The sequence below is a fragment of the Astyanax mexicanus genome, chromosome 8 (assembly GCF_023375975.1).
Source record: "Astyanax mexicanus isolate ESR-SI-001 chromosome 8, AstMex3_surface, whole genome shotgun sequence".
Classification (NCBI taxonomy): Eukaryota; Metazoa; Chordata; class Actinopteri; order Characiformes; family Acestrorhamphidae; genus Astyanax; species Astyanax mexicanus.
This window is the reverse complement of record NC_064415.1, coordinates 41,552,945-41,567,138: the sequence shown is the minus strand read 5'-3', so window position 1 is coordinate 41,567,138 and position 14,194 is coordinate 41,552,945. Positions and strand designations below refer to the sequence as shown.

The 14,194-nt window shown below is 38.3% G+C and overlaps 1 protein-coding gene across 1 annotated transcript in view; it reads left to right on the top strand.

Moving 5' to 3' along the window:
• The window catches only part of LOC103027534 (macrophage mannose receptor 1), a 58,294-nt gene that overhangs the window by 35,951 nt on the left and 8,149 nt on the right, over positions 1–14,194 (top strand). The window contains exons 23-28 of the mRNA XM_049482824.1: positions 780–818; positions 945–1,050; positions 6,548–6,777; positions 6,876–7,038; positions 9,774–9,932; positions 12,647–12,763. Coding sequence (XP_049338781.1) covers positions 780–818; positions 945–1,050; positions 6,548–6,777; positions 6,876–7,038; positions 9,774–9,932; positions 12,647–12,763 — 814 coding nt within the window. The remainder of the gene's footprint in view (positions 1–779; positions 819–944; positions 1,051–6,547; positions 6,778–6,875; positions 7,039–9,773; positions 9,933–12,646; positions 12,764–14,194) is intronic.

The window sequence follows — 14,194 nt, the reverse complement described above, 5'->3', positions numbered from 1 at the left end:
CTAGTGGGTTATTTTTATATGTAAACTTTAGTGGCATCGATTAAATCAGTTAAGACTGTGATGTATTTTTTTTTTTCATCTGGCACATTTTTGGCTCTATTATGGTCATTCCACATTTTATTTCCAATTGAGAGACAACAGTGTTTGGTCCAGTTTGACAAACAGGTCCAGTTTGTCACGTCTATATATTTATACAGAACATGTGCTTCAACAAATTGATGGGTCACATACAACAGCACTTATGACAATAATAAAAAAAATATTAAATGGTTAGATAGATAGATAGATAGATAGATAGATAGATAGATAGATAGATAGATAGATAGATAGATAGATAGATAGATAGATAGATAGATAGATAGATAGATAGATAGATAGATAGATAGATAGATAGATAGATAGATAGATAGATAGATAGATAGATAGATAGATATTGATCCCCAAGGGGAAATTCTTCAAGTTAAGTAATGTCTCAAATAATTATCAATCCACACATTACTAAAACATTACTAAATTTTTATGTTGTTAATCTGTTTAATTAATTACGAATTGAGACATTAGTTTAAAAAATGTTGTAATGCTTAATATTGCCTTAACTAGTGTTAAGTAATAATTTGTTAAGTATTAGTAAAGTGTTACCAATTGACGTACACACCCTTTATAACCAGTCTGCACTACATTCACACAATATTATACTATTATACTATATTATTATGTGATATTTGTATTATTATGGCTACTAATTTGTTATATTGTCCTTTTATTTTATAATATTACAGAGGCAATACGATATGTGGACGCTTAGGTATGGCTTTAAGGTAACATTTTTTTATGCATTAATATTTTTTTTTTCCCTAAACAAAAAAAAGATGGTTTCCCTTTTGAGCATATTCATGATTTTTATGTTATCATAGCTATGAGAAGATTGTTTTTCTTTCTTTTAGGGTCAATACTGTGGAGTACTGGGAGGGGCTGCAAGAGCTCAGCTAGGAAAATGGTTGACAAAAAGTTGCAACGAAACCAGTGGTTACATTTGCAGTCGTGTTGTTGGTAAGTGTAAACAATTGGTATTTTTTTATTTAAAATGTCAGCTTTTTCAAATTCATTTACTGTAACATTTAAAAGTTTGGAAACACCTTCTCGTTCATTTTTTCCCTACAATGTTAATGAATACTAAAATCATTCAGATTATGAAGAAACGGATAAGGAATCATGTAGTAAAGTTACAAGTGTTAAACAAACCAAAATAGTCTGTAAAGCAGGCTATTAAAGTAGGCTGTAAAGTAGGCTCTTGCCTGAGGTTCTGAGACTGTTGGTCTTCCTTTGCTGGGGTGGTCCTGATGACATTTTTAATGGTCTTTGTGACTGCACTTGAGGATTCTTTTTTCTTGACTTAAAGGTGCATTATGTAGGACCTGAGAGCGAGTGTGTGAAATGGCTACAGCAGTCCAATTTCAAAACACCACAGAGAGTAGTCTGCCCCGCCACCCCTCCCCAGTCACGAAACTTATTTGGGTTGCAAAATTCAGCAGGCTGAATGAATGTTAAGGCTAGTAGGAGAGGCGGAGCGTACGAGCGAGAGGAGAAGAGAAATACAGCAATTCTAAACTCTTCTAAAACCCATATCTAGAGTTATATTGACTGTATGTTACACGAGGGAGAGCTAAAGCTCGCGCGCGAGCTCCGCGGTAGCTAGCCAGTTAGCTTACCTGTTCAGGAGAAAAGTAGCAGCTCTGGGTCAGTATTGGAGTCTTTTTGAGCTCTAAGTCACCACAGTTCAAACTCACTGCCAGTATTCACTCTTGTTATATTCTTTCTTTGGTCACTGAGCTTTTTTGAGACATGCTGAGGCTTTTTAAGCTGTGTAGCAGCTGAGGTTTAACTGAACCAGCCCTGCTAGCTCCTTTGCTGTGCTGCGCTGCTGTAGTGCTGGCAACCTCGGTGGGCGGAGTTAGTGTTGGGAAACTAGCAGCAGGAGCAGTCAGAGGACAAAACAAACACAAAACCCGGGACGGACTACACACTTAAAATAGGAACCTACTGCTGAAGCCATGCTGACAAGAGCTGCCAGTACTTTTACTCAACATGTTTCCTTAATATCTGATGATACATCCTGATCATTTTATAATTTACTACTGAAAATTTTTTACATAGTGGTCCTTTAAGCCCTATTCGGGTGTGATTAGTTTCTTAGGGGGGCGTCTGTGAAAAATATTTTACATTTCTACTCAGTGATAAAACTCTTGCATCAGGACTGCAATTGAAAAACAGGAGGACCAGTGAGTTTTTAGGCTTTCTCAGTCACATGACATTGCGTTCAGTAGCTCCTCCTTTTCCACTCTTTCCACTGTTGTGTTTATGTGGCTTAAGTGGACAAATTTTATTGGGCTATTTTAGTAAACGCGAGGTGATGAAAAACAGAACTAAAATTACTGGAGTTAAGCGAAACACAGTAGGTAATTTAACCTGTAATTTTCTTAGAGGACAAATGAGGAAAACACTTACATGGTCTTTCCAGATGGGCATAAAATCACAGAGGACCCCCATAAAAGAAAAAATTACCCCAGGACCCCCCTGAGAAACGTATCCCGTCCAGATAGGGCTTTAGTTGAGTAGTTTTTAAATGTTACTCAAATAGGACTATCCACTGTATACCAACTCTACCTCTTCACAACACAACTGATGCTCTCAAACACATCCACCATTTGAACCCTAGGCTGTTTTGGTGTGTTTTAGTCAGTTCCTCTTTCAGGTCTTATAACACAGTTATTATATCAGACAGTCACATGCTCTGAGCTCTTTTACTCGTGAAGTCATACGGCTGCTCAAAAATATAATCATTTAAAATGTAAAAGGAAGCAGAATTGTTATATTTTACTGGAACTGGCCAAGTTTTGGTCAAAATTGTTGTTTTTTTTTTATTTATTTTTGAATGTTTAGACTTTAAATATATTCACACCTAAGATATCTTTTCAAAAATGTTTAGACTAGAGTGTAAATTAGTTAAAAGCGTGAGAATATTGATGATTCATGTTCATTACATGCTTTATTATTTAAACAAAATACATGGAGAGCATCAGGCGGATTTATTTTTCTTAATAATCACACCTCTAGGATACATGTAGATTAGTAAAAACCTGACACTCAGAGCAGCCTATGCATTTCAGTAGTTTAATCAGGACCAATATGGCCAATATTCCAAATAATAATTGATTTGATTTCCTGTCGGCGACGCGAGCAGTCGCAGCGGCTACTCCGGAAGCAAAACACGGTGCTTTTGTTTGTTTTTTGTGTAAATAATCCGATCTGAACTCGCAATCATGCAAAAGTTCGCTATGGGAACAACCTACGACCGACAGACCCTGCTAGACCTGCAAAATCAACAAAAAACTGAACTTACAGACTACGAGCGGAGCTACGCGCGCTAGGCCTGAGCCTGCTTGCCGGAAGAGGTCTCTCCACAAGCGGTGCGCGAGGAGCCGGAAGCGCGGTAAGAGAGCCGGAGTCCGCGCTAAGCTAATGGCTAACTCCAGCCGGCCAGCGGTTCCATCTCTCCTTCTTTCCAACGTTTGCTCCCTGCCGAACAAGATCGACTATCTCCGGGTCCAGCAGACAACCCAGCGCGAGTTCAGAGACTGCTGTGTGTTTTTTTTCACGGAGACGTGGTTAACGGACTCCGCCATTGAGGTGAGCGGCATGCTATGCTACCTCGCGGACCGCGACGCCGGTCTCTCGGGCAAGGTTCGTGGAGGTGGAGTGTGTGTTTACATCAACACAGCATGGTGTAACAACGCTGCGCTGATCTCCAGCTACTGCTCGCCGCTTGTGGAGTTTGCTGTAGTCAGAGCCAGGCCATTCTATCTTCCCAGAGAGCTTAGCAGTGTGTACATAATAGCAGTGTACGTAGCACCCAGTGCTAATGCTAACGCTCTGCAAGAACTGTACACTGTTATCTCCAAACTACAGAACTCACACCCCGACGGACTGTTTATTGTTGCTGGTGATTTCAATCACAGTAATCTGAAGGCTCTGCTGCCCAGCTTTCACCAACATGTGGATTTTCCAACCCGTGGAGCTAACCTGCTCGATTGTGTGTATACTAACCTTCCCGCGCCCCCCAGGGCTGTGTGCTCAGCCCACTGCTGTTCACTCTGCTGACTCATGACTGTACTGCAAAGTACAGCTCAAATCACATCATCAAGTTCGCTGATGACACAACTGTAGTTGGCCTCATCAGCAAGAACGACGAGTCAGCATACAGAGAGGAGGTGCAGTGGCTGACAGACTGGTGCAGAACCAACAACCTATCTCTAAACGTGGATAAAACCAAGGAGATGGTTATTGACTTCAGGAGAGCTCCAGGTGTCCACCACCCGCTGAACATCAACGGCTCTGCTGTGGAAATTGTGGAAAACACCAAGTTCCTCGGTGTTCACATTGCAGAGAACCTCACCTGGTCCCTCAACACCAGCTCCATAACCAAGAAAGCCCAGCAGTGCCTCTACTTCCTGCGGAGACTGAGGAAAGCACATCTCCCACCTCCCATCCTCACCATGTTCTACAGAGGGACTGTAGAAAGCATCCTGAGCACCTGCATCACCATCTGGTTTGGGAACTGCAACACCTCAGACTGCAAGACCCTACAGCGGATAGTGCGGACAGCTGAGAAGATCATCAGAGTCCCTCTTCCCTCAATCACCGAGATCTACACCACACGCTGCATCAGCAAAGCCACCAGCATTGTGAATGAACCCACCCATCCCACACACGGACTCTTCGCTCTGATGCCGTCCGGCAGAAGATACAGGAGCATCCGAGCCTCCACTACTAGACTCTGCAACAGCTTCATCCACCAGGCAGTCAGACTTCTCAACGCACAGAGACAGAACTGAACCCCACCCCACTCACCACTCACCCAAAACACTCACACAAAAAATAAACTGTACACCCCCCCCTTTACACACACAAAGAACTGAACTTCACCCACACACACACACCCAGTCAGCACACAGAGGCTGACATGACTTTATTCCCTTCAGCAATATTTGCTGCCACTCTTAAAAACTATAAACCCTACCTCAGTAACTGCTGTGATTATACATGTTATATATGTCACAGTATGTCACATATCTCTGCGCCTTATACTCACTATACACTTTATTATACCATATCAGTACTGCACTGTCCTGTCACTGTCTTTAAATTGTCTCATCCTTTGTATTTATTGTAGTTATTGTTATTTAGTGTTATAATTTTATAATTTTATGTTGCACTGTCGTCACTCCTGCACTTTATGTTGTCTATTGCTTGTTGTTCTATGTTGCACCATGGTTCCGGAGGAACGTAATTTCATTACACTGTGTACCTGTACTCAGATGTAATGACAATAAAAGCCTCTTGACTTGACTTGACTTGAACTGATTTACTATACCAGATATGTATTTTCAGCTGATTATAATAGCAACAAATATTATAATAAAGAGTTATTCCACAAAATGATGAGAAAAACACTTTTATTTAGGACACACAAGGAAAACTATATACAAAAATGTAAACTTTTTAGTCTTAATAAAAAAAAAATCTAAGTAGCAAAATAACTACTTAGAAAAAAATGTGCAAGTAAAATAAAAACTATATAAAGTAGTGCGCACACCATACCTAGCTTTAGTTTGAGTATAGGTAGTTTCACACTTTTTCTTTGGACGCAAAAAGAAATCCAAAGAAATTTACTTGTATTATTTGGTTATTTTGGTTTGAATCATCATATAAATTAGTTTGAAGCACTAGAAGTAAATAATATTGGTTGGGGAAAAAGCAAATTGCATGTATTTTTTTGTTGTGGTGAAAGTTTTTTTTTCAACACTTTGAGGAATCAGTGGTGATGATGACGTCATGTGACTTACTCAGAGACCTGAGAGTGAATGTAAATACATCTGATTATGTGTTTTGAGCAAATAAATAGAATTATATCGGAAGAATAAAACAAGGAACTTTAAAGGATATCTTATTTTTTATTTGTTTTCTCAATGGATTTCTTGCAGATACTTTACTGCACTGGGATATTTTTAGAGGTTTGTGTTTATGTGTCAAGGGATTCCTGAGTAATTAGGCTGAGAACACAAGGTGCGATTTTGGATGTAAAATTCGCCCGTAGGGTTCTAAGGGTTAAGAGGCAAGAAATTTAAGTAATTAGCTCTTCAGAGGTTCAGCACAGCTGTTAACTGAAAGCCTGAATTCCAGTTGTCTCTACCTCATAAAGCTGACTGATAAAATCCAGCCAAGATGTTAAAAGCTGGCATCTAAAGAAGAGGTGCTACTTTGAAGAATCTAAAACACTGTATAAAAAATATTCTGGTTTGTTTAACACTTTTTTGTTTACTAAATGCTTCCATATGTTTTTTTTTTTCATAGTTTGAATGACCCAAGAATAAATATATCAAGCAGGAAACTGTTACAATAATGAAAAACCACTGAATTTAAGGTGTTTTGTCTGATACTGTTAAAATGCCTTTTGCGTATCCTTTTCATGCTTTAACTCTGTATTCAGATCGTTCATTCACTCCAAGTCCCACAGACGTGCCCAGAACTTTTATCAAGCTTGGAAATTCTTCATACATGCTCGTCAAAACCAACATGACCTGGGAAGAAGCTCAGAGTCACTGTCAGTCTGTGGGGGCAAACCTGGCCAGCATTCGGGACGCCTTCACCCAGTCCTACATTGAGCTGCAGACACATGAATTCAGACAACCCATATGGATTGGTCTTAACAGTATGGAGGTAGGACAGAGGATGGTGTTACTGTCATAAAGCATACCAAACAAAAATATAGAATATAAAAGTAAAAAAAAAAATGTTAACGTATGTTTTTTGAACAGACAGATGGGTACTTCCTGTGGATTGATAAATTCCACTTGAATATGGAGAAGTGGGACAGATATGAACCAGGGCAGCATCCCTGTGTTTATGTGGATGTATATGGAGCATGGAAAACTACCCTCTGCAATAAGACCTACTACAGCATGTGTAAAAAGTCAGAAGGTGAGTACTTGCTTTAGTGGCTATACTCACACACAACAAGATCCACTCAAGAACCATAGATTTAAAGCCCCAAATCAAATTGAATTGAATGTGACAGCATAAATAAACACTCTCTCACATTTGTTTTGACTTTTTATTTATGTTTATATTAGATGTTGTTTTAGATATGTAGATATTTCATGTTTTAAGCTTATATTTTCACAATTTTGACTGAAATGGCCAAAAGTAGAGGCTACCACGCTAACTTAGCAACAATGCAGTGCTTACAACAGTGCAGCTACGAGCAAAGCAGCAACGCAACTATTTTAACTTGTAGAGTGTTTATAACCAAACAGATCGTATTTTTCATCCTCCTTTTCAATTCAAGCTCTTTCAATAAACTGCGATAATGGAATTGTGGTATAATCGCAATAATACACTCGAGGTTTGTGCTATAAGATGTAATATTGACCCTGCTGTGCTGATCAGAACTCTGCCTGCAACCCCGTGTCTACGACCGCAGCACAGCAGTGCCAACATTGCACGTTATAGCACACCCTCAAGTGTATTATTGCTTAATTAATAAACTGCAAAATGAGTTCTTTTTCAAATCGACTGTAAACAGTCAGTTAAAATATTCTTGCCTTGCTACCTCCCGTGGCTCTCCTATCATTTGTTGACATTGTTCATTTGCAAGAGCCGAGTCTCAAGACTTACGATAATATTAAACACAGTGGATTTTTTCGAAACGCCAGGTTGAAAAAACAGACAGACTAAAACTTTCAGTCCTAACCACCTTACATTGAATGATGGAGGTGATGCCACCGCAACTCGATTGCAGTTCGACTTAAGCAAATTTTGTCTGTGAAATCGTCAGGTGTAAGGTCGTCATAAGACACCGTTGCATCAAGAACCATCATTCAACAATAGCTGATAGAACCACATGTGCAAGGGATTACTTTGGCAAGAACTACTATATACTAATACCTTCAGAATTCTTCAGAATACCTTTAATTTTCTGTGATTAACTGCAATTAATCACACTTGTTCTTCCTAAGATGCAAATTTAGAAAATGATATTTAAATGTAAATTAAAAATTTAATGTAAGAAATGTAATATGCTATTATATTTATATTAGTGGTGTAAATTAAAATGCTAGTATATACTTGTATGTTTGAGGGGAGATAAAGCCAACAGAGGGTGCTGGAATAAAGAATTCATGATAAATTGCATAGAGGACACTTTTTTACTTTATTGTAAACATCTTAGCTTGATTGTAAGGATTTCTGAATTAGAACTTAATTTTCTAAGTATAAAAGGGTGTTTTCTATGGTCCGGATCAGTTGATGAGTTATTTTACTTGGAGCGTTTCTCCCTCTGTTTGGTTTGGTTTCACACAGGTATAAACCTAAACGCACCAAAATGTGCACCAATAAACCACGTGAGCGCATCGTTTCCTCTAATTGGCCAGAGTTGTCTGGTGCGGGAGCAAGAAAGTAAATATAGTGAGAAGATTCTGTGTTCCAGCACATTTATCTGTTTAAAAAAAAAAAAAAAATGTATTTAAATTTTGCCCAGGCTGTTGCTGGCCAACCTGCTAGGCCACCAGATGGAGATGTAGAACCACCACACTCTAAAGAAAAAAAAAAGATAATAGAAAGTAAAAAGGAATTCTTTCCTACATATTTTGAGTTTCTACTTGCCTGTAGTTATTGTTGGCATTTATGCCTCCTTTGTCCCCTCTACCCACCTTTTACTTTGTTTTGGGAAGCTCTATCCTGTCTAAGATTTTACTTTGCTCTGTGATTTTGAGCTGACTGGTTCTCCTCACTAGCCTAAGTTTTCTCTTTCTTGTCTGTGAAATTACATACATTTGCTCTCGTGATTTCTAAGTCTTTGCTGCTCTTTTAACCCAGAGTTTGGGGGTTCAAATTCCCTGTAAAGTGATATTTAAGTTTCTTGTCCTACATAAATTGTTCCTCTGTGTCAGGATTTGCAGCAACAAGGAGAGGACATGGAGAGGGGGCGCAAATGCAAGATCATTTATTAACAGATATAAACCAAAATAAACACAAAACAGTAAAACTAAACAGACAAGGAAACTAGAATAAACATAGAATACACTCAGACACTAAATAAAGAAAGACCTACAACCTTACAGATGTAAAACACACAAGAACTGACAAAGGAAACAGGGAACACCCGGGGAAAGGTGACAAGGGGGCAGAGCTACAGATGAAACACAGGTGAAGGCACTAGACAAGGGCGAAAACACACAGTAAGAACACACAGCAGAGCACATGGAGGAGATAAAAGGGTCAGGACGTGACACTCTATTCCTCTCATTCTTCCCTTCAGATTGCCTTTTTTGTTATTTTAGTTTGTCCTTTGTTTCTCTTTAACCCTGAACTTGGGTTCCTGCATTTATAAGTCATTTTACACATTTTATCACATGAAACGCTTACTCTAAATTGCCATAGTGTACGTATGTAGGTATGTATTTATGCCCAGATATTGTAAAGCTCCCCTGGGTATTACAAAGGTGCTTTATGCAGTATAACTCTCATTCATTCTTACTGCTTTTTCGATATATATTTAGAATAAATAACCAAAGCATACATATCCATTTGTTTTCAAGTTAAAAGGTTTCTACATCAACATTATGCCAATAACAGCTTCAAATATTTTTTGTAGTCCAGAGAAAGGTTGGCTATTAAATGCTGTATGCTTTTTAACAGTTTTCTCTTCTTCACAGAAATTGCTCCAACTCTACCCGCTCAGTACTCAGGGGTGTGCCCCGAGGACACTGAAGATGAACCAAAGATGACATGGCTGCCTTATAAAGGGCATTGCTATGCAATTGTGAAGAGAAAAGAGTCATGGAGCGCTGCTTCTCGCATCTGTACAACCAGAGGTGAGTGAATTAATTAAATCACTTATTTTGCCTGTCTTATTCTAAAGTATATATATTTATTTAAAAAATATATATATTTTTTTAATTGATTACACTTAATTATTAAAATAGTTGGCTGCCGCACACCCCACTCAACAAAACTCAAGGAAACCCTGGTTAGCATTAGCAGACCCAAGTTGTCAAAAGTATGGGAGCACTTTACATTCATGCATTAGCTGCAAAATGTGAACAGCTGATCTCGCAAGGCCCGACAGCCCAACACAGCTCAATGCATGAGCTCCTGACGAGGAAGCATGCTGGAGCCAAGTTCACTGCAAGTTTGTTAATTTTTTTTCTTTAACCTGCTAGAGTAGTTAAACAAGATGTGTCTATATTTTGTGAATTTATCTATTTATCTCTCTTGATTTTAGCAAATTTTCTGTTCCTCTTTAAATGTTCAGCGGCAGTTACATTAAGAGTAAAAAAAAAAACTATTATTTGTTGATAATAAATTGAGTGTTTGGGAGTCACATGCAAGTGTATATTAACATTAGATACACTGTTGTGTTATTAAATAATGATAATAATAAAATGAATGTAAATCTTGGGTTAATTATTCATTTAAACATACATTTTTAATAAAGTTAGGTTGTGTGTTACAATGATAATATTTATAATATATAAATTATACTTATAACATATTTTTTTTCCTTTTTTATCCAATTAATAACCAGTTAATAAAAAAAACCCTTTAAATGATAATCAAAACATTATACACTTAGACTCCGACCCCATTAGCACTTTATCCCAACAGTGACTTAAAAATGTTTAAACCTCATATAGTTCCTGTTAAAAACAGAGCTCTTCGCCTACTTAATTGGTTGATTTACTCATTTTTAAACATTGTTAATCAATATTTTCAATATGAACAACTGGCCTCTTGTACTAGGCATAATTTTATCATCATTAATCATATGTTTAAATATATTATATTGTTGTTCATTGATGTATGTATAATTAATATGTTATTTTGGTTGGAGTGAAATATCCAGATGTATGCAGCTGTTTTACAGGCCTACTTTAAATGATGTTATTTTGAAACACGCAGATTTTCCTTTTACACAGACAACAAATACAACAAACAAACAACAAATGCAGTAACGGAAATCTTTGATACACTGCCGATTTTTAAATAATTAATATGCATTTTATTTCATGAAAAAAGCATTTGATACAATAGAAAAAAAACAGAAATTAATATTTGCTACAGAAACCTTTGTTTGCATTCAAACCGTTTCAGCTCCTTCCAAATACTTTCTATTGGGTTCAGATCTGGAGACTGGCTAGTTCTTGTGGAGCCACGTCTTACGCCATGAACTTCAATGCTCTTAATGAAGAAAGAGGTTGATGGCCAAAATCTCCTGAAACATGACCCTGTCCATCCTCCCTTCAGTACGGTGCAGTCGTCCTGTCCCCCTTTGCAGTTTAAAAATAAAAGTATTTTTTATTTGTTGTTTATATATATATATTTTTACTAGTGATGCCCCAACACACCAGGAGAGTGTAGACTAGCACATGCCTCCTCCGATACATATGAAGTCAGCCACTACCTCTTTTAGAGCTGCTGATGCAGCATTACCGAGCAGCATCACAGCGCGCTCTGAGGAAAGCACAGCAACTTGGTTCTGATACATCAGCTCACAAACGCCTTGAGACGATTGGTATCAACCCTTTGGAATGATGTGGGGGGAGAGCCCCATCTACCCACCCGGAGAGAGCAAAGCCCATTGTGCTCCCTCAGGGCTCCGTTAGCCGATGGCAAGCTAAATAAACAGGATTCGAACCGGCGATCTCCTGATCATAGCGACAGTGCTTAGCCCGCTTCACCACCCACAGCCCCCGGATTGAGGCATTTTATGTAAACAAATTAAACAAAAAAAAAATCAGAAATTTTCTTGTAAGGAAAAGGTTAGCAAAAGTATTGAAGAGGGTTTTAAAGCAGTCTTATTTAAACCTCAGATATTAGTTTAGTTTAGTTTAGCTCTGGATTGCTGAAGTGTTGAAGTTAAGTGGATCGGGAGATGTTGATGCAGTTGAGTCTGGGAAGGGGTTTAAAAGAATCTCAAAACAATTTGAATCAGCCATTTAATTTTCTCTAAATCATTTACACGTAAAAAACAACTTCCATCATGACCAGATCAGTCTATTCTAGCATGTTCAGGCAGAGAGCAAACTAAAAGAGGTGTGAAAAAGTATCTGACTATCCTAAAATATCATCACAGGTTGATACAGCATTTATACATACAGCATCTATAGATTTGCTTCAGACGTGACTGGGAAGCTCTCCATCATAGATCCACCATGAATTCTTTATTGTATCAGAGGGTGCTTGAGAACATTGAGACCATCCATACAAACACTTAACAGAAAACATCACACACCTGAAAGAATTCTGCATGGAGAAAAGGAAAATTGCGTTCTCCCAGGCAGTGTCAGAAACTGGTAGATGGTTAAAGAATGTCCTTACACATCACTTATAATTTGATAGGTGATGTTTGTTTGATGGCTTTTGGCATATTAAGTCATTTTTAGGGGCCCAAACCATTAAACATAAATGTATGATGACATGCAGCCCGAAGCAATTCTTTCCCACTGCCGATGTACATTATATTTTGATGTATATAAATGTGTGATTAACAGTGTTGATTACAGTCAAATTTTCTTTTTAACTGCAGGAGCTAATCTTGTTAGCATTTTGGACACCATGGAGTCAACGTTCATAGAAAGGTGCATCAGGTTGTTTGGTGACAGGTACAACAGTTACTGGATCGGCCTTTTCAAGACCCATGCAGGTGATTTTTCCCTTGAACACCACTGAACACCAGTAGCCTAACTTCATTGCACAGTAATTTACTGACAGCATCTTTACAGAGACACAAACTAATAACACAGTGGAAATATAAATAGATGTGTGTTAACTAATTCTTCAAGAGCCAAAAGTTGTTTCAGTTTGAATGAGTGAGTTATGAGTGACTTGCCTATTAAATAAAATTGGTTAGTATTAACCATGCTTTGATGCCAAAAAAATCTTTCAGTATACCTTAGAAGACATGATGTTCATAGTTGTAGACATGATAGAGATCTTAAAAGCTTCAAGATATTTCTAAAGACCTGGGTATACATCAGTCCACCTCTTGAATGGAGGAAAAACAAAATTGCACACCAACACCAGCAATTCAAAGCGTTACCATCTGTGAAGCATGGTGGAGGGAGTATCATGGTTTGAGACTTCTTTAAAATCCTTGAGGGAACAAGTAGTAAAAATTGGACAGCCAAACATTTCCAGGAGAATGTCATGGCAGTAGTTCATGTCCTCAAGCTGAAAAAACATCGGGTGATGCAGGGAAATGATGACCCAAAGAACAGTTAATCGACAAAAAAAGGTTTTGCAGTGACAATGTTAAGAGTCCTCAAGAGTCCCAAACTTTGGAATCCTATCAAGATTCTGTGGCATGACAAAGAGGTCATTGAATACACAGACAAATATGTTTTAGGGACAAATTCCACCTTAGTGTTTTTTTTTTTTTTCAAAACTTCTGTGCAACAGGTAAAATTTTAATAGGATGGCCGCTGCAAAAGGAAGATATTAAATTCATGTTTACTTTGTTCTCAGCCTGCACTAAAGTCTTTGTGTGTTATTAGTGTAGTTGCAAGTATTGTATTTGTCGCACTATAAGCTGCACTTACAATCCCAAAAATCCCAAAAATCCACAGTGTGCCTTTTTTTATTGCACCTTATGTATGAATTTTACCAGTCAGGTTGTAAGGAGCAGAAAAAACACTCTGTTGAAGTGCAGCGTTTTACAGTTTGTACAGAGTTTCAGTTTAGTTCTCCAGCTAGCACTACTGGAGCAGCATTAGCATTAGCCACTAACTGTGCTGAGTGCTAGTTAGCTCTTTCGCCGTTCAGAAGCAAGTATATCAGACTGTAGCCTATTGCTAATCCCGGCTAGCACTGCTGAAGCAGCAATAACATTACCAGCTAACCGCTCTAAGCACCAGTTAGCTCTTTCACCGTTCAGAGGCCAGTATGTCAGACTGTAGCTTGCTGCTAACCCCCGGCTACCACTGCTGGAGTAGCATTAGCATTACCCGCTAAGCACAAGTTAACTCTTTCGCTGTTCAGAGGTGAGTATATCAAGACTCCCCAGCCTTCCCGTTTACTATGTTTAAATGAGCTATGTGTGACAAACCGCTAGCTGATGTCACCCTGGGTTATTGGG